General features: G+C 41.1%; 2 protein-coding genes across 14 annotated transcripts in view; one reads left to right on the top strand and one right to left on the bottom strand.

Moving 5' to 3' along the window:
- The first annotated feature begins 339 nt into the window (after window positions 1-339).
- Window positions 340-22,390, top strand: PDSS1 (decaprenyl diphosphate synthase subunit 1). 3 transcript variants are annotated; one of them, XM_035319299.1, is made up of 11 exons: window positions 340-480; window positions 2,092-2,156; window positions 3,098-3,221; window positions 3,591-3,721; window positions 11,049-11,190; window positions 11,968-12,079; window positions 12,168-12,277; window positions 18,827-18,907; window positions 19,083-19,196; window positions 21,114-21,194; window positions 21,941-22,390. In XM_035319299.1, the coding sequence occupies exons 1-11, from the start codon at window positions 343-345 to the stop codon at window positions 22,079-22,081; spliced, it is 1,239 nt and encodes a 412-aa protein (XP_035175190.1). In that variant the 5' UTR covers window positions 340-342; the 3' UTR covers window positions 22,082-22,390. The 3 variants fall into 3 exon arrangements, with proteins under 3 accessions (XP_035175190.1, XP_035175191.1, XP_035175192.1); XM_035319300.1 differs by lacking the exons at window positions 340-480; window positions 2,092-2,156; window positions 3,098-3,221 and adding an exon at window positions 9,435-9,529 and having other exon boundaries at window positions 3,590-3,721; XM_035319301.1 differs by lacking the exons at window positions 340-480; window positions 2,092-2,156; window positions 3,098-3,221 and adding an exon at window positions 9,432-9,529.
- Window positions 22,391-23,671: 1,281 nt separating this feature from the next.
- Window positions 23,672-25,565, bottom strand: part of ABI1 (abl interactor 1) — an 80,068-nt gene continuing 78,174 nt past the window's right edge. For all 11 annotated transcript variants that reach the window (XM_035319287.1, XM_035319291.1, XM_035319294.1 and 8 more), the window contains one exon: window positions 23,672-24,730. In XM_035319287.1, coding sequence (XP_035175178.1) covers window positions 24,555-24,730 — 176 coding nt within the window. In that variant the 3' untranslated portion in view covers window positions 23,672-24,554. The remainder of the gene's footprint in view (window positions 24,731-25,565) is intronic.

The following is a 25,565-nucleotide window of genomic DNA, read 5'->3' as shown; positions in this document are numbered from 1 at the left end:
CCCCAGGAGGGGCAGAGTGGGTCCAGGTCCACACAGCCGACCCCACAAGCCCAGACGAAGCAGGCGACAGCCCACGGGACGCGGAGCCGCAGCATGTCCCCCGAAAGTGCCCTTCCACAGGGGGAAGGGAACGTGAGGCGCCTAAGATGGCGCCGCACCCCCGCCACGCGTGGGGGCGAGACGAGGGGGCTGGGGGCTGCCCCGTCTGTCCGTCCGTTTGTCTGCCTGTCTGTCTGTCCTCCGTGCCGCCCTGCCGGAGGGTGGTGGCGGAGCGGGGCTTCCGCCTCCGGGTCGCGGCGGGGCTGGGAAGGCGGCGCCGGTGCGGCGGGGCTGGGGGACGCCATGGCCTTGCGCTGGGGGTGGTGGTGGTGGCGGTGGAGGTGCGGAGCCTCCGCCCGCCGGGCGCCGCCGCCGCCGCCACCGCTCGGCTCCGTGCCGGGACCCGGCTCCCGGCCCCCGCCGCCGACCCTCGGCGGGGCGGTGAGTGCCGGGGGGGCGCCTGGAGGTCACCGGCAATGAATGGGGCGGAGGGCAGCGGGGGCTGCGGGGACGAACAGGGCGGGAGGGCTGAGGTGGGGCTGGGCGGCAGGAGGATGGGGGGAGGCTCGGAGCGGTCCCCGGTGGGTTCCCGTGGGGATGGGGGGCTGCGGGTGCAAGGTTAAGTGAGGGCTTTAGGGTCATTGTAGGCGGGGGTGCTGCTGTGGTGAGGGACATCTCGGGTGCTTCTCTAAGTGGGAGCCCAGAAGGCGATTCACGTTGCTAGGGGGTGTAATTAGCGGCGTGGGTTGTGGTCGGGGCTGGCTCCTTCAGTGCCTTACCCCAAGGCCACGCTCCCCTTCTGAGCCTCCCTGCTGCATTGCACCCAACCTCATGGCTGGCCGGGCCCTGGCAGCCTTAGGCAGTGTGGTAACGGGGAGAGTCCGGCTGTGCCCTCCAAAAAGGAAAAACTCGGCTGTTTTTTGACAGAAAATGGGAGGTGCGGGAGAGCAGACTTGTAAAGGTCTCAGCCATGGGACTGATACGCTTCCCTTTTGGGACACTGGAGTCGTACACCACTGAATTGCAAGTCCTTGATAAATTAGGGCTCCTTCCTTCCCTCCTCATCCGCTTCCTTCCTTCCTGCTCTACTTGCCTGGCTTTTTTCCTCCCATACACAGGGAGGACAGAAGGGTGCCCTGGGCTGTGTGTGTGGTACTCTTGTTTCTCTCCCTGTGCACAAGCAGAGTTCAGGCCATGTAAGAGGAGACACGGAGGGGTGAGGAGCATGCCGAGGGCACCCTTCTCCACCTCCAGGTCTTTCCACGTGTCTCTGTGCAGGCTTTAGGAGAGGCGGTTCAGTGAATGTGTAGATTGCAACGATTTCAGGGTGGGTCAGCCTTACGGGCCCCTGAGTCAGTGTGCACACAAAGCAGCAGGGCTGGGCAAGTCTTGGCAGTGTTGCTACGAGCATAAAAAAAACAGAAGTGTTTCTTTTCTCACCTTGTCCCTGCTGTAATCGTGTACCTGGGACCAAGCCTTTTACCAGGGTCCTGGTTTCCATCTCTGGGGAAAGACCTTTGGAGAGCTTGCTGGCTTTGGAGGTTAAGCTCTTGACATCTAGCAGGGAAGAAGATATGCAGGTGTAAATTACGAGTGTGAGCCAAATTATAATTGCTGCAGGGGAAGAAAAAAGGATACGTTCTTCTGTTAGTGTAGTAGTTTACAGAAACTCTTGCCCTTTGCTCTGTGACTGGTGCTATCTGGATTTATCTGCAAGGCAGGAAATGTTTGAAAACCATCTTCCATGAGTGCAAAAGCAAGATTTCGTTAGAGCTGTTCCTTGGAAGTGAAATGATAGGCTTTCCTGACTGTTCCTGAAAAGGGTTGAAGTTCACCGTGCCAGAACAGAAGAATTGGTTTAAGTCAGAAGTTAACGTACACATTGGCAGTTACGCCTCACGTGATACAGGAGATTGTGAGACTGCCTTTGCTGCTGAGTTGTTAAAAGGGAGAAGTGGAGCAATGTTGATGAAGACTTATAGTTTTGTAATCAAGTTTTTCATCAGTTTAAAAATCTGTATTTTAAATTAACCCTCATTTTTCTTTATGCAGATGTGTCACTTTCCTCAAAGAAGCTCAGTATCGTTATTTCCAAAAATATGTAATATATTTTGGCGGTAAGTTGGAGATTGCTGTTGTGTGATGGGTAAAGACACAATTACTGGGTGAAGTGTGTAGTAACAGATGTGAGCTGTAAGCTTAGACTGAAAATAAGGTTATTTGCTATAGTCTGTCATTGGATAATTCATTGTAGACCACTGTTACAGTATGGAGCTGGAACCGAAGTCCTCCATTTTGGAGAGCAGCGGGCAAAGCAAGAGCACTGTAGGGGAACCCATAAAGCTCATTTTGAAAAAGGAGACATATTAAGAGGTATAAACTTCAACTCCAGGAAATATGTAAAAATAAATAATTTAATTAATTAGGCCTAAGCCTAATGCACCTTCATTCATGCAGGTAGAACTTTGACCTTTTATTGCTGACCTTTCATGGAATTGTGATATTTCCTGGAAGTATTGATTTTAATTTATAATTTAGATAGGGCCATCTAATATAGCTGGGTGTGTAAAGGGGAATTTTCAAATACAAGCCAGAAATATTTTTCTAGGAGGGCCCAGGAGAAGGAAGAAAACAAAAAAAAAGTGTTGCTGGAAGATGAAGGCTTCATCTAAAGAAGTATACTACTATATTGACAATGGTGTATTCAAAAGGAATACCTTGAAAGCAGCATAGGTTTTTTTTTTGTTTTGTTTTGTTGTTTTTTTCCCAAAAGACTTCTGTAATCAGATAAGTGGAAGACTGAGTGTGGGGTTTGGTTCTTATGTTTTCTAAGTGCTGTGCTTTGCTCCTTAAAATCTATGTTCATCAATATGTAGTTTTGCAGTTCTTGTTCCTCATTAGCTGGCTAAAATCAGTATTTTTATGTCGTGTGTTTATTTTTTGGCTAAATTTTATATGAGGGGAAAGGAGGAGGAGGATGTGCTTTGCAACGTTTTTCTCTGGGGAATCATGGAAAGTTTGCTTTATTAATGTTACTCTTTTGAAAAATACACACCAGGTTTCATCATACAAGTACATCCCAAATGTGCAGCTGCAGTAAGACAGTTAGTGATGAAAAATACCAAGACCCTTTTCAACTTGGTAGAAAAGACTTGAAGAATCTCTATGAAGATATTAAAAAGGTAAGGGATTTTAGTGCCTATCCTGGGATGTTGTAATGATTTTGACTATAATTGCAACCCTTGGTTTGGAAGATAGTTATTGAAGGAATATTCTTCATGCTTACGAATTGCTGTCTGAATCCTAAGTGAAGATAAAAAGAGCATTTCTACATATCCTGTAGAACTAGAACATAATTTTTGTTTTATCCTGATGTACACTGCTGGAATACATCAATTGTGTTTCAGATTACAATGAAAAATAATTTAAAAAACAACTTCAGCCTACGTTAGTGGAATGAATACTGGCAATAACCTTACACATGCATACTGCTTACACTAACAGGTTGGCTTTCTCACTTTTATTCTGATATATTCTTTTCCTTTTTATAGGAATTACTTGTATCTACAGCAGAACTTAGGGAAATGTGTGAATATTACTTTGATGGGAAAGGAAAGGCCTTTCGACCAATGATTGTGGTGCTAATGGCAAGAGCTTGCAACATTCACCATAGTAATTCCAGGTGAGTCTGTTGCTTTTAGGTATATGGACATGTATCACACTAGAAGTTTGTCATTCATGTGTTCCCCACAAATATATCTAGTAACCTTATGGCAATAAAAAGATCCTTGGTAAAACCCAAATTTAAATTCCATTTTGAAGCTGCATTTTTGTACTTAGCAGTGCAAAAAGAACTACAGGTTTCATTACCAGTAGTGTAAAATGTGTAAATTTCATGTGTAAAATTGTTGGCTGTACTGCAGCTGGAACTGGTGATGAATAAATAATGTTGCCAAACTGTGGAATTTGGGGTTTAGCCAACTCTAGCTTCTTACATAAATGCTTTATTAGAACTTGTAATAATCCTGGGAACTATATAAACTTAACTAAAACTATTTTTCAGTTGTAACCATTCCTGTAGCTATTACATTCTTTGAACAGGTAAGAACTTTGCTTCAAGAATAGACTTCCATAATGTTTTTGTAATTACACAGAAAAGCCATGAAGGTGGTATAATTATATTCAAAGCTGTGAGACATTCCGAGGTTTCCCCCACCTTTAGCAGCAAATTTCTATGCTTTCGTGTAAGATTCGAAGCTTAGAGGTGCTGTAGTCCTCGTGTCCTTGAAGATACTTGTCTCTTGAAGGCAGTTTTAATAGAGCAGAACATCATATTGCCCCAGTATTCTCTATCACCCCTTGCTCTGGCTGATTGCAAATGCTTCTTTCCACATGTTCCTATCACTTACGTTTGCGTTTTGAAGAAAGATGTTGGCTGGAGTGCTCTCCACATTCCAATTATGTTTCCAGTCTTCCCTCATATAGAATTTCAAATATGAAATTTTTGGTCCCTTGCCAAAAGTCTTTCTAGACTTCTTTATTAGTTAATGTATCAGTCTTAAGGGATTTCCCAGCCATTGCACCATTTTTTCCTTAGTGCCTTTCTGAACTTTATTTCTGTACCTCAGGGCACAGTGTATATTTTGTGGCTTGATGTGGCACAAAGCCCTATATGCCAGCAACATCTTATTTTTTCCCTTTCTATGTGAATATAATTTCTAAGGAGAAAGAAGGACCTAGTTGGCAGTGTCTTGTCCTGTGTGTGCCAGTTCATCTTGTTCTAGGAGAACATTGTCAAGAATTAATGAACTTTACTCCGGCTTAATTCAGTTACCCACACAGTACCACTCTTTGTGATTGTGTTAGAGGTAGCCAAAGGAACAGTATTTGTGAAAGTCCTTAGGGATGTCCTTTGTCACAGCACTGGTTGGCTTAATATTTTTATGAGTGATCTTGGGATGAGTGTGGTGATGGCACTTTCCAGTGACAAAATCATTCTTGATGACTGGCCATCTGTGGTGGAATAAAAGGTAGAGCAATAACACAACATTTTTTGCTTGAGCTTGGAGACTCATTACTGCCCCAGTAGGGCATAACCCCAATGAGATTTACAGCCATCTTCTCTGTGAAAAACTTTAAAGTGATCCTTGCATGTATCATGCATCAATCATAGAATATCTGGTTCAGCTAAGGAAGTACCAATACCATTGTATTGCGCTTTGTGAAATCATCAGTATCCATGATTCTAGTGCTCAAAAAAAGATAACTGCAGCTAGCTTCAGGAATAGACTGCAAGGATAATCAGGGAGAATGAATGGCTTGTGATCCACAAACATATCGGGAATGGAAGAGAGAGGGAGCTATTTAAGACTGCCTTGGGTTTATGTGGCAAGGGTTCAGTAGCAGGGGTTGCAGGGGTGGTCAGCAGCTGCCCCATGTCAGGTCACAGCCACCTCCAGCCGGCTCCAAAAGGGACCCGCTGCTGGCCAGAGCCGAGCCAGGGAGTGACACTGGTTGGGCCTCTGGGAGAAAAAGAAGGGGAAATCTGCTGTGCAGAACCAGCCCCACAGCCCCCAAGGTGAGTGCAGCAGGAGGTGCTCCAGGCACGCAGCAGCAGTTCCCCTGCGGCCTGTGGAGAGGCCCCTGGTGGAGCAGGCTGTCCCCCTGCAGCCCATGGGTCCCACATGGAGCAGATCTCCACGCTGCAGCCCGTGGAGGAGCCCCCGGTGGAGCAGGTGGATGTGGCCTGGAGGAGGCTGCGGCCCATGGAGAGCCCCCGCAGGAGCAGGCCCCGGGCCAGAGCTGCAGCCCGTGGAGAGGAGTATTTTCTCCTTGTATTTTCTCCCCCTTTTTCTTTGGGGAGGGGGAGTGAGAAAGTGGTTGTGGTGGAGTTTAGCTGCCCATCAGGGTAAAAGAACCACAAAGACAGTGTACAATGCTGAAAAGAGAGTAAATATAAATTCAGGGTAGAAATTTAGGAGACTTTTAGCAACGGAACAGTGAGGTTTTAGAAGATCCTTCTAGTCAGAATAATGAAAAATACGGTTTTATCTCATTCTAATGTTTAGCATGAGATGCTTATGAATGAAATTACATAAGTGTACATGCAATACCAAGAAGTCCAGAATTGATGTAAAGAATCATAGAACATCAGATGTGAGCAGTGAATCAAAGGGAAGAAGGAACCATAGAAAGAACTGAATTTGCCTTTATTTGCTCAGTGTACTTGCTGCCTTTTGACCTGTATGTGCTCATGGCTGTATTATTGTCCATGCATTACGCTGAATTGAAACAGCCGGACCAGTTTTGAGACCTGACCCATGCTGGTGAGGAAGTGTGATCTCTGAGTTAGAGAGCTACATAGAACTAAGGCAAATAGCCAACCCTCAGCACGAACACTCCAATTTACAGATACCCATGTCATTTGACAGCTTTTGTACATCTGTTGCAGTTTTCATCAGCACCTCCAAACTATGCTTGATGTTTGAAAGTCTCCTCATTAATTTCAATGTTCCTTGTACAAGGACAGACTGAGTCATCATCTGACATGGGTTTTTTTAGAATGAAGTTCTGAGTAGGGAGAACAGAGATGTTTTAACAAAAGAAGATAATGAAATCCCAGGGTATTTACCTTCCTTTTTGCTTCATGACACTTTTCTCAAAGTAATAGTTAATGAAATTAATGTATGTTTATGCAAGCCTTTAATATACTGCTTTTAGTTTGTGCGTGATGACCAGTGCCTTTTTAGGATTGGGTAGACCATGCCAAAGAATATACTATCATATTTTGTGTACCTGCTTACTGAGTATTGATGAAGTTTCATATGTATTTTTTTTTCCTCTTTGCTTTCAAGTTTCTTGAAGCAGGCTGTGTGTTAACGCCTGCTTTATATACACGTATACTTCCAGTTCGCACTGATGGTAGTCTCGTTATTGTTGCTTCTTACAGAATTGTTGTTTCCAGGTGACAAATTGTTCTTTTCATGAGGGAAAATGTACATGTAGAGAAGAAAACACTGCGTATTTGTCACTCTACTACTCTGCTGTAGACCTGAGGGGGGAAGAAAACAACCCTTCCCATTCTGCCTCTCCCAATTGTTTTTATTATTATTGTGGGGTGTTTTTTTGAGATGTTTCTCCTCTTTGAACTTGTCGATTCCCTTAAAGCATTTTATCATTCTTTTGCTCAGTTTATATTGATTCTTCTCTCAGACTTGTTTTACTTTGGTTCCCACAGATGTAATCAAATACACTGGCCAGAACATCTGTAGACTTGTGGGGTGAGCAATTTCCTGTGTTGCTCATCCCTAGCATTTTTATTTTATTTTTTTAATTCTGCCTCTGGGGCTTGTGTTACTGCTGTTGAATTTCTGCCTCATCATACCGCCCTTCTCAACTGTCATAGAATTTGCTGGGTCCAGCATGCTTTTGCATGTTCTTCTGTCTGTTTCTCTGTGTGATTTTGTTTGTTTCATTTTGTTTTTGTTTTGTTTTCCTTTTGATGCAATTCTTGCAGGAAAGGTAATATTCTTCCTTGTTTGGTTGTTAAATAACGGGACATAACTTTGTAAGGGTATTGGTCCTGATCTTTTGAGACAGGCTGCAGACTTCTCCCAGATCCCCTTGAGAAGATAAGAATCGCTGAGACTTCTTAAGAGAATGGAGGGGGATACCCAAGTAGCACTGCTTCCAGATTGGGTGGCTTGATCTCTTGTGTTTAGGTTTGATAAAGGTAGCCACTTAGAATGTCCCTAGCAGGTCAGCTGTCTTTGTAGAGTAAGGTCACTTAGTTGTATTCATTATAAGGAGAATGACAGTTGTATAAGGCCATAAGGAATCCAAAATATTATGAAAAAGTGTCCAAAGCATTCAAATTGTTCTATGCTTGTATGACTTTTTTTTCCCCCTTGAAGATCCAAGAGCCAAAAGTCCATCCCTGCCTGAGTCCTTATGCCCCTTGTGCAATGTGTTTTGTTTAACAATTTAGCAATTTATCTTTGTGTGAGAGCGAAAATTGTTGTAAAGAGATTGTGCAAGCCCTCAATTTCACACATCCTCTGCCATGTCTTCACACAACGCCTGTGTGCAGAATTTCACAGAATTAGCCTGACTGGATCTCTATTTCTGTTTGGGGTGTATTCTCCAGAGGTGTTTGTAAATAGGAGTTTTTATGTCTATTTCTGCAACCAAAAGGAGAGACAAACAAAGAGAAGGTCAAAGAAGTACAGAGACATCTCAATAGAGAAAATAGTGAGCACAAAAGATTTAGGGAGAAAAGAAGGGAAATAAGTCATCAGAATGGTGAGATAAATACTTAAATATAATGACCTAGCTAGACTAGAGAGAATAATATTTCCTAATCTTTGACAACCTGCCAGCAACCTTAGCCCTCTTTTATTTCCCTCCTCCAAACCACAGTTGGCAGATGCCTGTACTGTACGTTGTATTTCAGCTGTTCTGCAATTTGCTCCTGGTTAATACATCACTTCTCTATGCTTCCCATAGTTTGCAGTGCCCTTCTGTGTCGCAGACCATGTTTCTGAACTGTTCATTCCTTTCAGCCACGTGGACTTAACACCAAGAATGCACTTTGAGGAGTGTGGTCATGCCACAGAAATTTTGCAAGTTGTTTTGCAGGTTTCCTGTCTTTTAACTGGCAACACTTACTTACTGGCAAGCTCATTGCAAAGCTCTTGGTTGTGTCTGTAAATATTGTTTTGTGTTCTTTTGGAGGGAGAAGGTTGGGCGGGTTGGTTGGTTCACCTGTAAGATCAGCCTCGGTCTTGTTCAGTGCATGTGAAACAAGTTTTGTTACAGAAAAGACCCCAGGATACCCTATGTCTATAAAAGCTTATTCAGTCAAGCAGGGGGTCCTTTACTCTGAGAATGACCTAAAAATGGCATAATTTCCCTTAATGAACTTGTGGTGATACAGTTATCTATTGACATGAGTTACTGCTGCTACTTTTTGCTCTTCTTTTTCAGGCGAAGGAGAATGAAAAATGGCAGGGAATGAAAAGGATCCTGTTTCTTGTGTGTTTTCCTTAAAATAGGCATGCTCCGATTCAGAATTTTTCTGACAAGATGTTTGTAGAAAACTCTTGCAAACTTTCTTGCCAGAGGTGGGAAGAACTTTGCTGGAGACTTTCCAGAAATAGTAACTTTAAAAAAATGTTCAGGTTAAATTATCCCGTTTGATATAACATCCCAGCAGCCAGACACATTAACCATGAGCTCTCCTATGCCATTTTTGGTCATTGTCACAGATGAACTGCACTGTAAAACAGAACTTTTCAAAACCTGCTTTTGAGAAGTCTGTCCTTGTGCTGCCTTCATACTACTGAACAATTTTGGTGTGTCTGTGAGTGTTGCCATTTACTGCTACTTCCCAGCAGGAAGTCCAGTCTGCTGACATAATTAATGAAAAAGGGAGTCCCCAAAAGGAGGCCAGTGCATGAAAGAGGCTGGAGACCTTTACAGTTGTTTGAAGGTAAGTTCTCCTACTTAGTAACAACAGGTTGTTTTTTTTGAAAACTACTTACACTGAACTAGCATTTGACTAAATTACTAGTCCACAGTAAAACTTACCTTCAAACAGCCATGAAGGTTTCCAGCTCTTATTCTTGTGTATTTCAAAAGCCACATTTTCACAGCCTGTGAGCCACACATCCTGTTATTGTTCAGGATGTAGAACTCCCACTGACAGCAATGCATACTTCTGCATAGAGGTAGGTGTCAGAACACTGTGTTATGTCAGCAGACTGCAAGATGTTCTTTCATTTTGTGATTAATCACTAGATTTTAATAGACCAGGCAATGCAAGATTTTAAATTTCATTCGGCTGAGCTGAAATGATTATCTTCTGCTTTCTCTGAGTTCTTTTTTCTCGGTTCTTTTTCCTCTCTGATGGAAAATAGCATGATTTGCTGTGTTACCTGTATACCAGAAGTAAGGTATCTATGTGTCAAAAGTAATCTTATTTTATTTTTTTTTAATTTTATTTTTTTCTCATCAGTGTGGGTTGGTTACAGCTATAAGGCAGGGCTGACTGGGATAGACATTTCTGGGATCCTGCATGCAACTCTTGATGAAAACAGGTAGAAAAAGATAGATACTAGAATGAGGCAGTTGCAATTGAATACTAAGGTAGATGGTCTTTTTTTTTTTTTCTGATCCAGGACGGCTTTTTTTGTGTTCATTTTGCCAGCCTGGATTCCTAGATAACTGGTTTTATGTTCTTCCCTTACCTTTTTTTTGTCTAGTTTAAAAAACAAAGTAGGTGTGAACTAGTGAGGGGTGAATCATCAGTGTTAGATTTTCCCAAAGGCTGAATTTCATTAAGTGTTAGGTAGTTAGTGTTTACAGCCCTAAAGTGATTGCAGGGTAATTCTAGCTAATTCCTTGGGCTTTTGAAGAACCTCTGAAGTCTTAAGATAATCAGATAAAGGATAAGGTCCATGAGTTATGTTTTCAAATGTTGAATACAGGTTTTCTTTGCTGATCTCCCCAGCTTGCTGGTTAGTAGTGTTAGCAAGGTTTGGGGAGTTTGTGATGCTGCATCTTAGAGGTAGAGCAGCACAGAGATAAGGAAAACTTGAAACTCCTACAAAACCGCTTGTCGTTCTTTTCCGTGCCCTTTTCCGGATTTCTCTCTGCTTGGAATGAAGCATCCTTAATGCTGTGCTATTTATTGCAGTCTGGATTTAGAGGGATTAGAGTCAGTAACAGCGGTTTCACAGTGCTAATAATGCAGCAAGGCAGAAATAGGCCTAATAAGGATGGAAATGTCCCATGGTGCTCACTGTACTAACATGATCTTACTTTTCTCTCGTCTTGCTAATTTCAGGTTTGAAAGATGGGGTTCAGACCATGGAAAAGCTGCAACAGCTGTTTTCAGCGAAACACTGTTTGGTTTTCACAGAGATTTCTTCTAGTGTACTGCAGCACTTAAAATGTATTTAATTAAATGACAGTTCTTGTTGTTGTTTTTTTTATTATTATTATTTTAGGGAGGTGCAAGCAAGCCAACGCTCTGTGGCCATAATTGCAGAGATGATCCACACAGCTAGCCTAGTACATGATGATGTTATCGATGATGCAAATTCTCGCAGAGGCAAAATGACAGTCAATCAAATCTGGGGAGAGAGGAAGGTGAGTTTGTCATCACGTGCAAGGCTTGCCTTTGAGTTCTGGAAAAGCAGAAATACCTAGCTAGGGTTGTCATGTTACTCTGCTGGGGTACAGTTTTGCTATGCTTAGGCATAGTCTTGGGATATTCCAGAAAAAGTGTGAAGCAGTGCCTGTGGATTGTAGGTAAAACAAATGGATGTCTTCTTACTGAACTTTGGAAGCATTAGAGAAGGTATGGGTGCAGAGTGATTTTTAATGCTTTCAGCATTGTGGTGCTGCTGGAATACTTTGCACTTGTACCTTATCCAGAACGCAGTAGGATAGCCTGTTTCAGTAATAAATGCAAAAAGGTTTTAATTCAGCATGAGGATTTTTTGAGAGAGGCATTTATTTACAGAGTATTATTAGGAAAGTCTTAATGAGCAAATGCAAGGAAACAAGTAAATTGCTGGTACATCATAACTTACTGAGGCAATTTAGAGGTGACGTGACATAACAGTCAAATAGAGAGGCAATGTTTTAAAGTTCACAGGCAAACAGATTCCGATATTGCATAGAGGGAGGACACTGCTTATAATGGAAAAGTCTAAACAGCACTATAAGATAGGGATTCAGAAATGGTTCCAATTTTAATATTCAACCATCTTCTGTTTTCTCTCTATTACAGTGAGGAATTTATACTTTATGTAGGAAAATGATGTGATGTGAGTAGACCTGCCTAATAAAGGAAATGGTATTGTCTTTACTAACACTTACAGGAAAAGACTTAAAAGATATATTTTTCTTTTTTGTTGTTAGGCTGTTCTAGCTGGTGATTTCATCCTGTCAGCTGCTTCCCTAGCATTAGCACGGATTGGAAACACTACTATCATCTCTGTTCTAACTCAGGTGATTGAAGATCTGGTGCGTGGTAAGGTCTTTTTCTATTTTTATCTTCAGACTTGTTTGCCTAAGCAGTAGACCCACAAATAAAAACTCCTATCTGTGCAAATTTTTAGGTGAATTCCTCCAGCTGGGTTCCAAGGAAAATGAGAACGAGAGATTTGCTCACTACCTCGAGAAGACTTTTAAGAAGACTGCGAGTCTTATAGCAAACAGTTGTAAAGCAGTATGTACGTCTGTCTCTTCTAACGTTAACATACCATACTGTAAGCTTCACAGCTAAACTCCTAATTATTTCTGCTTTCTCTGGAGACCCTCCAAAGTAAACCCTTTAAATGGTGTTCTGCCAGAATGGGTTTGAGATTGTGAATTTTATCTCAATTCAGCTGTGTAGCCTCCAATATTGGTTTTCATTTTTTCCTGTTTTATATTCATACAGAGATTTATTGCTTCTCCTCACTTGCATCAGAACAAGGTTCACAGCGGCAACCTCAAATTCATGAAATTCTGCAAGTTTGAGACAGTGGTTTTTAACGTCAGTTGAGAATTCTCAAGCCTATAATTTGATTTTAAAACATCTTTGACATCTGGTCCCACTCACTGGTGTAGAATGAGCCATTAAATTTTAACAGTAGGAGGAAAAGACTGCTTGCATATACTCTGCATTACATTCTCAAACAACAGAAGTGTGTACTTCTTGATTTGTCTGTTGTGTGCTTTTTTTAAGATCTTGCTATATCTAACCCTACCTGTCATTCAGTTCTGTTAGTTCATTATAGAAAGATCTCATTCAAGACAATGTCCTTATTCAAAAAACTTGTTTAGTCATAGTGCAGAAAATGGAGAAGGTGGACAACAGTCTTATCCCCGAAGTTGTAATATTTAATTTTTCTTTTCCCTCTTCCTGAAGGAGTTATAGGTGGTGAATGCCATAGCGAGAGGGAATTCTAAGGGAATTAGATTAAAAACATATGCTAGTGCCCATCTTCAGCCTTTGTTCTCAGAGAACTGGTAGTTTTAATCAACAGACAACAACTGTGCGTTGCTTATATCAGAGTGAAAGACAAACTGTCGGGATGCTACCTTTTAAACGTAACATCTCTATCTGTCATTATATACATTCTTCCAGCTGGAGGAGAGAACTTAAATATTCTGGATTTCTCATATTAATGGCAGTATGGCCCAGGCAAGAGTTTCCCTTTGCAATTCTTCTTTTGTATTCGGGGGCAATTGGAGTAGTAAGGAGTAGTACGTTTTTAAAGTTTTGTTGTTTTTTTTTGCGTTTTTTTTTTTTTTTCCTTTTCATAACTCACAGAAGAGTTAAGGATTTAAGCACTTACCTCCACATTGTAGCTGTGATGCTAGTGAACGGGAAGGATGTGTGTTTGGCTGCTGTTCTTCAAGTAGTTGTCCTGAGTCGTTCCAGTGCTGAATTACTGGAATTTCATATGCAGTAGAATTTGTGTTAGAAATTAAAGCAAAGGAGAGGGCTGTCTTTAAGGCAAAACCATGCTTACTGCCCACAGCATCAATGATGTGTCTCCTTCAGTTTCGTGGATTGGGGAACTCTAGTGATACTGTTAGCAGTGAAACGTTTGTTTTTGTGGTTTGGGTTTTTCATTTGTTTTCCCTTTTCCCCCACTTAGATGTTTTTGACTCCTTGAGAAGGATGAAATCAGAAGGGAATTCTGTTGTCAGTAGTGAAGATGATCGGTAGGATCATCAGTTCTTGCCTGAAGGGAAACTGAGTGGGGGAGTGAAGAGTATTCACATCAGATTTTCAGGGACAAAGCTAAGGAAAGAGATTTTTGGTTTTCAGAACATCAGTTATAACCAGGCTGGCATGCCGTTAGGTACAGTTCAGTTCCTGTTAATGACTGGAGAAGACATTGTTTTCGGTGCCTAAATGAGATACAAGTGTTCACCGAAATAAAGATGTGAAACTAGATCAGGAGGCATCTTAGAACTCTACACTGAGAAGGGGGAGTGGAGTATTCCTCATAAAATGTCTGAACAAGACAATAGCTAGTGTATCAGCACTAGCATGTATATTCACTGCATTCAATATTTTCTGTATCTCCAAAGCATGACTGCATTTGAATCAAAAGTCCATTAAGGTAGTAATTATTTTTCTTTAATGGACAGAACAGTCTCTTGAAGATATTAGTCATCCCAGACCACAGTTTATTTCTAGAATAGTTTTAAATGGGGAATGTCACCAAAGTTGCAGTGAAAGTAATACATTGCAAAAGTAGATGGTGGCAGATGGCCCAGGGGGTCACTGAAGCTTTAGTTACTTATTTATGAAAGGCCCTTTTCAGAGAACCATTACAGGTGACTTTGGTTCAAGACTTAAGGAACAATAAAGCTGAATTGGAATTTCTGTCTGTCATCAGTCATGCCGGAGAGAGCAAAATAAGCTTAGCAGGTTCTCTTTCTGTCTTTTTTTAATCTTACTGTAAAGTGAATTCCTAACCCCAGTGAAGCTATTTATATTTTGCATAACACAATCTCAGAAGAGGGATTAATCTTGCTTGTTTTGAGATCTGTATAAAGTCACATTAGAAATTCTTGATTTCCCTGATAGGGAGAGAGCACGCAGCCTCCGTGAGTACGGCAAGGCTGGATGTGGAAGGTTCTGCCTTAGGGACTGAAGAAAAAGAAGCGCCTGTGGCTCTGGATCTACCTGTGAGCTTAACGAGTTCATGGTTTCATGTGTGCACAGAGCTCCATCTGAAAAAAACATGCCAGGGTATGGAACTGCTGTGACATCTGAAATATTAGAAGCGGGAACACACCAACAAAAATTGATCTCTGCCCCACCCTCAAACTAGGCATGCAGACTACAATGAAGTCCAATGACAGATGTAGCCTAAAAGTGTCAGTGGCATCAGAGGGTCAGGCAATAGCTTTCCTTGCTTCTTATATAATTTAGTAGTTCCTCTGGCGGTGTTTCTTCTTCATAATCTGTTTACTATGGAAAAGATTCCCATAAAAGGATTACAGATACTCAGGCAGGTAACCTTCACTTCTGTAAAAGTACAGTTCTTCATAAACAAGCACCTGCCTAACATGTTACGACAATATCCAAATTAAATAAAATATGAATTACTTGAGAACAGGTAAAATGTATGAAAATACAAACTCTGGACAAGAGGGTTGTCTGCTGTGTGAGCAGGCTGCTGCTGGGTAGATATCTTCCTCTCTCAGGGAGGCTTTATAACCCTCCTCCCAAGAGCAGTTACAAAAAAGGGTTTGAGGAGCCTGGAGGATAAGGTAGCAGTGAGGGCTAAGCACATATGGGGCAGAATCACGAGCAGCATAGCCCATGCTTCAAGGGCTGTGGGTTTTCCTCTATCCAGCACGTGAGACCTCCTTGGCAGTATTGTACCCAAGACTGGTTCCCTCATACGAGGCAGACATTTGTTTTGTTAGTGAGTTCAGTGAAGGGCCAGCCATGATGGTAGGTGGCAGGAGCACAAAATGTTCCACGAGCTGGCTTTAGTCAAGCAGAGAAAGCTAAGGGGGCATCCTCCTGCTGTCTCCAGCTATGTAATGAGAAGGCGTAGGAGAAGATGGAGATGCACAGTGAAAGGACTAGTTGTTACATGAAAGAATTTACTAGTAAGAAAAACTTCTCTGTGAGGTTGGTCATACACTGAAACATGTTGCCCATACAGAGCGTGGGGTCTCCATCCCTGGAGATGTTCGGAACTCAGCTGGACACAGCCATGAGCAGCCTGTTCTGCGTGGTAAGCTTTGAGCAGATGACCTGACCAAATAACCTTCAGAGGTCTTTTTCAATCCAAACTATTCTATTCCACTGGAAAGAGGACAGTGCTACCTGGAACCAGTGCAGGATGAGCCACAGCTGAGATGGCAGGATCTGGACTGCTTCCGGAGAAGGGCGTGGGGTAGAAAGGCTGGAGAGCAAGCAAAGGGAAGATTTCAGAGCCTGCCAAGATAGCCAGCAGCCTTTGGAGAGGGAGTTTGAGAGCAAACATCTCTTGTACCATGTATACAAGTATATATGTGCCCAACAGTGGGTTTTTCTATTGAGCCTACAAGTCAGTGGTATAAATGTGCAACTGTTTTAAACCCCAGCTGCTGTGTTCTCCCATGCTAAGAGAGCAGGATGTATCCAGAGCTGATGGAGGATATTTTATGGATGTGAAAAATCAGCACAGAGGCATGATTGGTTTATAGGTTCCTGTGTAACATAAAAGATCAGAAACGATTATTATTATATATATTCTTTTAGTTTTAAAAAGTGTGTTTGAAATAATACTAAGCAGATTGAGTTGCTTTACTGAATTTAAAGAACCTTTCTAAAGAATTCATTCCACTTGGTATTAGGGTTTTTTCATCAGGATTTACTAGAGACATATCTGGATTCTTGCAAGATTAAATTTGTAATCAACCAGTCATACCTTGGGAACTATAGGATGTTCTCAGAGGGTGAGCTTTATCATTTAAACACATACAATTTATTTATATTGTTACCCTGTTCTTTATCTGTAAATGCATGCTATTACCGCAGCATGGCTTCAGTTTGCATTCCATCGCTGCAGAGTGGCAGGCTGACTGGGACAAGCCTGCCTGCATCCCAGTGAGCGTCCATGTGGGGGCAATAATCCACAAGAGCAATTTCAGAAATTGGTTCCTGAAGGATCTCCTTGGTAGATGAGACCCAGTCACGTTGCAGGTTTATGATGTGGTCGTGGTAAGAGAGTTGCTCACTTGAGGAGTGATAGGTGTATAAATCTGCTGGATTAGTTTTATTTTTTGGTCCTCAGAAATGTTCATAACTTGAAAGGGAGTTATGACGGTCTTTTCTTGCAGATTCACTAATTCATTTTTATGATAAATTTTGTTCATGTAGAGATGTTCTATAACTCATCTTATGTTTTTCAAATGTTCATATACTGTAATTATATAGGTAGTGACGATGTCCCCGGAAAAACTGTCTCCCTGCGGGGATAGCTCAGCTCTGACCTTTCAGGTTAAATGAGAAAGCTCTTCTCTTTACACAGCATTTCCTCTCTCCATCTACTAAGATGTCCTCGCTCTGACCTTTTGCCGTCAACCACAATTCTGTCATTTAAAAACTGTTCTACTGAATTCCGCATTTTAATTCTTCCCTTTAAATGTAGTGACAGGTAAAGGCTTTACTGGAACAGGGTAGGTGCAGTCACCCCGCCTTGCAGATCTTTACTGATGCTACAGAAGTAACCAGAAGGGCATTGTACAGCAGCAGATGCTGTTAGCTCTTTGGGGCAAATACTGCTATTTAAGAGACAAGCCTCAAAAGGAGGATACAAGGGCAAGATGTTCTAATTGGACAGTCATTAGTAACTTCTATTTAAACACCTTGTATTTGAAGTTCACTGCTTTAACGGCCTTCAGAATTTCATATGACTGTACATAAGTAGCATCGTTTCCCTGCTCTGCTCTCCTCTTAAAATGGGGAAATGCGAGGTGTTAATGACAAAGGGATCCGGACCCCTGGGTTTTAACTGTTACCCATTGATAAAGGTTACAATAGGAAGTTTTCTGGTGCTTAGTTACAAAATGCACTGATGCATGAAATAATTTCTAGTCTTAATGCAAATTGCATCATGTTAGGGTATATCCTTCGGAATCTAACATTGTTTGTATTTACAGCTTTATATTCACCTTCAAAACTACTCTTGGACCTTCCTTCAGTTTGTTTGCTTTTTTTGCTTTTTGTACTTTTAGTGATCCTACCTTACATACTCCTTTTAAAGATGATTTTTATGTACTTATTTTTATGTTGCATGGCTCTCCTAGCATGTATTTTTAGTCTGACATTAAGTAAAATGTACCTTCACTCCTTCCGCTAGTCGCAGTAGACTTGCATGGATTTTTGTCCCCTATTCCTGATTGCTTTATTGAAGGCTGAAATAAAACTGAGCCTTTAAATGTAACCAACCTCCTTTTGCAAAGTGTATAATCAATATGTAAGTGCAAAAGTGTAAGTGCCCTTACTTTAGGGCAAGATACTAATTCTGTGATCTTACTCAGCATCCTTTATTTTAGTTTTGTGGAGTTTATTCAACAAAATCTGTCTCTCAAGTAGTCAATTCCTGTATCTGTGCTCAAAATGTTTAGTTTAGTGATACTTCTGTCTAGCCTGGTGTGCTTTTTCCATTCACTGTCTTACTTTTCTTTGCTACTAATTATCCCTTGATACCTCTGTCTGAAAATTAATCAGTTTTCTTCCTGAGCAATTCAGCTTTAGACAGTTAACATCACCTTAAACATAATTCTCCTTATCTCAACTCCCTCCTGTACTGGGTGCATCACTTCCAATTTGTGGATCTTTTGTGAGGCATGTAATGTCCATTTATCTGTTATCTGACCTCTTATTATCCCCTGGCTGATTTAGATACGTAATAAATTTAATTTCTCTTGTCTCTGGACTGTGTATGACTACTAACCTGCATGTGCAATGCATTTGTATTCCTTCCCTCTCCATCCTTGCATTACAATTTCCAACTGATTAATATTTAATAAAGCTCATATCTTTCCAGAGTTGTATGTATTTCTCATACTGCGCTGCTGTTCAGCCTTGTTTTTCCAACGAGCTTTGCTATTTGTGTGTATCCAAGAGATAAGCAAGAATGTGTGCCTGACTCAGCTTTTAATCCTTTCCCAGATTCCTGCAGCCTGTGCTTGCAGTGTTGCACTTCTGGTCAGAGACTAGAAGGGGATGCTAACTAAAGCTCTCTGTTTGTTTTGTTTTTCTTTCCAGGTTTCAATTCTAGGCTGCCCTGATCCCAAAGTTCACGAGATTGCATACCAGTATGGAAAAAATGTCGGCATAGCTTTTCAGGTAGTGCTTTTGTTGAAGTAAAAGGAATCTGAACTTTTCCCAACTACCTTAGAAGTCAAAGTGAGCTGTCTTTATTATTTCTATAAATCTCTTAACAAGGATTATTCTGTATTTAGTTTTCTTAACAAAACAAACAAACTGCCTTAAATTAATCTGTGTGTTTATCTTTTTCCAGCTAATAGACGACGTGCTGGATTTTACATCATGTGCCGACCATCTAGGCAAACCAGCAGCGGCGGATCTCAAGCTTGGATTAGCCACAGGCCCTGTCTTGTTTGCTTGTCGGCAGGTAAGTCGAAAGGGACACGTCTCTCCCAAACCACAAGCCATACGCTGCTCCTCACAGCCACACAGAGGTCTAGCTTGAACACACCAAGTCTTACAGCATGGGCGATGAACATGGCCTGGGCACATGTGAAAAATCAGTGCGTTCAGGATCAGCTGGATTTAGGGTGTACGTGCATGTTTTTTCAGATTGACAAGCACCTTCCTCCACAATCACTCTTACCGTTAAGCCCACAGGCTAGTCTGGGGGATTCATGAACTTGTTGTCGAAGCATTATTTCAGAATTTGTTGATAAGCAGCAGGGCCTTGTTAGTCATCAACAGCCAGGGTTGTCTAAAGGAACAGCGAGAGACAGGTACTGAAAGAGGATGCAGCTGTGTATAGATACTTGAAGGGAGAAAGGGGGACATAGCACAAAGACTGAACGGAGTTTGGCAGACATCGGGTGACACTAATTGTCTTGTGAATGTTGAATATTCCGATTTTTTTAATTAGAACTATTCTGTTCTAATTCTGTTCTAATGAAAAATTCATGTATTTGGTTTGGTTGGTTGTCTCCGACTTGCATCCACCCCTTATCATTTAGTTAGTTTGATAAGATAAATAACAATATGGAAATGCAACAAAAAACCCATCAGTTTTATTTTAAAATCTTGAACTTCATAGGTCACTTTTAAATGTTTTTAGTCATTTGTATTTGATAGAGAGAAATGGAAGCTTCCCATTCAGGCTTTCATTGAAAGGTAACTTGATCATCCTGCAAAGATTTTCTCATTAAACATAAGACTTCTTAGCTGAACATTTCCTGCTATTTTCAAGGAACTGGAAGAACAGCACTACAGACTTAAATGATATATAAACAAAGTATAAGTGCTAAAAAAAAATCTGGAGCTTCAACAAATGCTTATCTGTGTTGCTACTAAAAGATGTTTCATCTATTTTTATCTGAGAATAAAAAGTCCTGAGCCAAGGACTTGAAGATAGTCCAAAATGTAATTGTTAGTTATAGGCTGTCTTTTCTCTCAAAATTAGTATTACTGCTATCCTACATACCCTTTAATTTATCTGCTAATCCCCATGTTTTCTTCCTGACAACCACACTTCAGTTTTTAATGTTGTCTGGATCTTAAGTGATAGCCTTCTTTTCTTCTTGTCCTCCACCCTCCCTCTGAAACACATTTTTTGCATTGAAATATTGAGTGACCTTTAAACAAAATTGTTTAGCTTGATATAAGACCTCTTCATTTAGTATTTTAAGCTCATTCACATTGTAAAGAAAAAATCCTGATCATTTTTAGAATTATACTACTGTATGCTAATTCTAAAGTTACTCTTTAACTAGTTCAGCTGAAGAATGAGGGTTTATTTTTATTATTAGCATTGCTATCAAATGCTTATGTACTACCCTTTAAATCTGTACAGCTGTTAAAAATAGCTTTTCATTACAGGTTTGGGTATTTTTATATTCTTTGGAGCTTAAATGTAACACATGAAAGCATGTACCTCCTGTATCACTGTAAATATGAATAATATGAACATCGCAATTAACTTGTCATTACACGGGAAGAAAGCTAGAATCTAAAGAAAGCCAGGTATGAGTCACCAGTAAACTTTTAAACCTATCTTCCGAGATGACTACCTCTGACTAATAGAGAAATGTCACAACAAAGAGGGATATTGCATGTTTGTTCCCCAACAAGAAGTTTGTAGATCTGTGGTTTCAGGCCCAAAGGTGTGTGTGCAGGGAAAGCAGATCGTTGTTGATGAGCGTACTGCGATCTGTGTTTACTGGTATCTGTAGTAACAACAACGGCGGGGAAAGGAGGCTCTACTTCAGTTTCTTTTTCACCTCAGCATAGCCAGCAGCCACATGGAGAACAACTCATAAGCAGTACAAAAACCTTCTCTCTTTGTGCTTAGTTTCCAGAAATGAATGCAATGATAATGAGACGATTCAGTAAACCAGGAGATGTTGAGCGCGCTCGGAAATACGTGTTGCAGGTAGGACTGGTACCAACTACTTCATTCCCAAAGTGCTGTTTCCACTGAAGCCAGTATGAAATTCATTGCCTCTGAAGTAACATGGCAGGGTTGCATTTTTCAAATATACGTTAAGTAGCAAGCTATGTGCCATACCAAGTTAGTACTCTACAACTGCCTTACTGGCAGTGTTTGAAGTTACTGGTTACTGGATTTAATAGCTTTTTTTCCCCTTCAAATAGCATAAAATCTCCATAATAAAGACAAAAAGCTCATGCATAAACTCAGTTCCTTCAGTTGAAGAGTCCCTGCATCCAGCGATGAAAGCAGCAACTAATTCTTGCAACTGAAGCACGCACTCCAGTTTTAATTGACTCCGATGTGAAAAGAGTGAATAATTATCTGTGCAGTATTAGTACATATTTAGTCAGCATGGCATGTTTGTGATTTTTTTGGGGGTATGCCTCTATTTTGGGTAAGATGGGGAGGGGTTGATCAATTAGTTTCCAGTCCTACTGAATCACATCTTAGTAATACCCCTGTTGTTTTATAAATACAATGAAGTTTAGCATGGATGAGTTTTAGTATTTCAAAGCTTTGAGGAGGAGATGTAGGATTCAGCGGATACAGAATGAATCCTCTTCCCCTTCAGAATATAGGTAGGAGTTCAGGGTACTTACTGACTTTTAAAACTGCCCACTGTGCCTGGAAGAGGCAAAAGGGGGCCGATCAGTTACCCATTACGTTTAACTGTCTTCCTACATAAGAGTGATGGTGTGCAGCAAACGACCTACCTCGCCCAGCGCTACTGCCATGAAGCTACAAGAGAGATCAGCAAGCTACGACCATCCCCTGAAAGAGAAGCCCTCATTCAACTGACAGAAATGGTACTCATGCGAGACAAGTGAGAGAACTCCTTCCACTCGTTCTGGCAGCTACTTACCAGACTGTGCCTAAATTTACTTCACAAGTTATCTGCTTCCAGCACAGGCTACCAAAAATTATTTTTTTAAGAAACTTTTTTTGGGGGGGAAGTTCTACTTTTTTTTCTAAAAATATAAAATAAAAATTAAAGTGTTTTATTGTAGGAAACTATACAAATTGTGCTGTACAAGTTTTAGTGGGGGGCTATTAATTGTGGGGTTGGGAAAGATGTTTACATGTTGATGCACGAAGGCCACAGATGAGAATAAATATAAATCCGTATGAAAACTGAAGTTGCTCCAAATTTCGTTCATTCACAACAATAAATAGAACATGCATGTGGCTCGCTGTTAAAATATCTGTGAGAATAGATGGTTTGAATGCTTTCCTGGCTGTTAAACTACACAAGTATTTGGAATTTTATATATGTGAAAGGTTTATAGTAACAACTCTTATGTAGACGTTAATAGCTCATATATATATCATGAGACTCCCCACCTGGCGTAATGTGTTCAGCTCTGGGGCCCGCAGCACAAGAAGAACATGGATGTATTAAAATGAGTTCAGAGGAGGGCCATGAGGATGATCAAGGGGCTGGAGCACCTCCTATGCAGACAGGCTGAGGGAGCTGGGGTTGTTCAGCCTGGAGCAGAGAAGGCCCTGGGGAGACCTTACAGTGGCCTGCCAGTACCTAAAGGGGCCTACAGGAAAGCTGGGGAGGGACTCTGTGCCAGGGAGGGTGTAGTGATGGGAATGGTTTTAAACTAAAAGAGGAAAACGGGGGAGATTTAGATTAGATGTTAGGAGCAGATTCTTCATTCAGAGTGGGGTGGGGCCCTGGTACAGGCTGCCCAGAGAAGCTGTGGATGCCCCATCCCTGGAGGTGCTCAAGGCCAGGCTGGATGGGGCTTTGGGCACCCTGGTCTGGTGGGAGGTCCCCCTGCCCATGGCAGGGGGTTGGAGTTTCATTATACTTAAGGTCCCTTCCAACTCAAACCACTCTATGATTCTATTCTATGTTATAAAGGTATGCTATTGGTAGTTACTTGCCAGTAGTTAAGCAAATAAAAGGCTTGGTATTTCTAACTCACTCCAAAATGAATGAGTCAACAGCCAGTCAAAGCTACAACTCCATAATTGCCCATCACTCATTTATGGAGTATATTCAGTACCCTCCCCATACAAGACTGCTGTGAAGGCCCAGACACATTCCTACGGCAGTAATTAACCGGTACTACCACATTCCTTTTTCAGGTTATTTCAGCCAAAGAATTTGTAGACCAGAGAAGTATCACCTCTAACCACCTCTGCTTAATGCAAACAGCTAAGTGCCTTCCTTGCTCTGTTCCCTGTTAAAAGAAGCCACATCCTGTTGTGGTTGTTTCCCCTGTGTCACATCTTGAGAGCAGCCTCCCTCTCTGCTCAGCTGGGCACAGGATCAAGTCCAGATACAGTTTCCACTGAGAAATGTCAGTTACAGATAATGTCCGAATTACTGCAGCTCGGTAACTAGATTCAACCAAAAATCCTTGCTAAAATTTATTTTGGAAGAAAAGAACTTTTAGGAGTTTGTATAATGGGTAATTCAGGTTTCATATCTAATTTATTTGCCCTCTGTCAGTGATAAAGTCATGGTACAAACATTTGCTTTTTAGTACATTGCCTGGGATAACACAGCCATGGTTTTGCTACGTTAGCATTCCAAACTTCTTTGCCAAGCCAACCAACAAAGTAATGGACAAGACCTTTGGTTCACTTATATATTTATGAATGGAAAAAGTCATAATGTAAATTTACTTATTAAAAAAACTCGGGTACAAATTACACATACATAAGACCACCCATTTTTTGATTCACATGGACACCTTAGACCCAAACAACTCATTATAATAGACTTTAGTGAGAATACTCCAGGTAAAGATTACAACAATTGGAAGCATCTTGGATTTTTAAAAAAGTATATTTCAATACATAAGTTTGTATGCATGCTTTAAACAAATATAGTTCAAGAATGAGCAAAGAGTCTAAACAAAAAGTAATATGACCAGCACTAACATTAAACTTCTCATCCAGATTTTAATATGTTAGTCTAACGTAGTGTTAGTTACCATGCTGTACTGAAAAATGTAATGGCACAATCTGAATCATGGTTCATTAAATATTATACCCTACTTCCCCAGAATATTTAGGCTGGTCATAAAATTAACAATGCATAAGTAAATAAGTATAACCAGTTATAGACAGTTGCTTGTTTTACAAATTGCCATCAGGTTAAGACATACTGTCTCCAGAGACTTCGAGATGGGCATTCAATCATACCATTAAAACAGTATGGCCTGAAGAAATGGGCACATTTTCTGAAAGTATATTAAGACAATTCTGTTAGCTTTTAGTTACCCCTTGTAAATAATCATGGTATGACTGAATACAAGACCCAACTTTGAAAAGCAAAGGATTTTAATCGGCATAGTGCATGATTGATTCGACGTAATTCCCAGGAAACAAGCCAGTTACTCGATTGCAAACTCCTTCATACCAGCCGTCATCGTTCTTCTTTATCACATAAATGATTGCACCCTCCATAAACGACAGCTCATCGTCTTTGTCCTTTGTATAGTCATATATAGCAACAACTGTGGATTGAACAGAGAAAAAGTTTAGCATCACGTTAACAGCACCAGTAAGAAATTCTTTTGAAGTACAATTATATTTTGAAAACAATAGTTTGCATCCTGGGGTTTTCCATTCTGAATTCACAGGGTTTTCCTGATCGACATCAAGTACAGAAAGTGAAATTCCTCTTTTCTTGCAGGACTGGCTACCAGTAAGTGGGCGGTGGCTGCATGGAAACTCAGTAAACCTTTTGGTGGGGAGAGGTACGGTTGGCTGGGACACAGCGGAACAGTGCATATGGGCTCTTAACTGAACTATGGAAGAGGTGGTCTAGTAAGGTGGCACTAATTTCTGGTCAGAGTACCTCAAAAGCATACAGACCCCTGCAGGGGATCTCTTGATTAGGAAAGCCTAAAAAAACCACCGCTCTATAAAAAGGGACCTAGAGGAAAAATTTTTACACAATGGCCCCTGCAACTATGTAGTGAGTGCTGCAATGTGTGATTCTGTAAACTTAGCTGCTTAAGGCCCCTGTACAGAAGTGAATGATTTCCTGCCTTTTCTACAGAGTTTCTATGTGATGGCAAGTTTTGGCATTTCTTCTAAAGGGGCTGTGATGATTGCAAGTGTTGAAGTTACTGTAGGAAAAAGTGGAAGTGCATTTACAGCAACATCCCCTATTGTATGGTACCTGCCTGGTAGAGACCTTACTCTCACCAACCTCCCATTTCCTGTGTGTAACCAACAAAGCAGAGATCTCCCTAAGGAAAGGCAATGTTGCCACCTGTAATACTGGAATTAAAAAATACCACCACAAACACACAAACTGTGGACATCACAGCCGTACCCTCTAAA

This window comes from Oxyura jamaicensis, chromosome 2, assembly GCF_011077185.1.
Source record: "Oxyura jamaicensis isolate SHBP4307 breed ruddy duck chromosome 2, BPBGC_Ojam_1.0, whole genome shotgun sequence".
Taxonomy (NCBI): Eukaryota; Metazoa; Chordata; class Aves; order Anseriformes; family Anatidae; genus Oxyura; species Oxyura jamaicensis.
Note: the sequence above shows the minus strand (reverse complement) of the source record. Positions and strands in the feature narration are given on the sequence as shown.

Excerpts from the sequence above, each read along its gene's own strand:
- PDSS1 (XM_035319299.1), top strand. The coding sequence starts at position 343 with ATGGCCTTGCGCTGGGGGTGGTGGTGGTGGCGGTGGAGGTGCGGAGCC. Across the intron at positions 19,197-21,113 it reads TCTTGTTTGCTTGTCGGCAG|TTTCCAGAAATGAATGCAAT; the intron begins GTAAGTCGAAAG and ends CTTTGTGCTTAG. Across the intron at positions 21,195-21,940 it reads CTCGGAAATACGTGTTGCAG|AGTGATGGTGTGCAGCAAAC; the intron begins GTAGGACTGGTA and ends TTCCTACATAAG.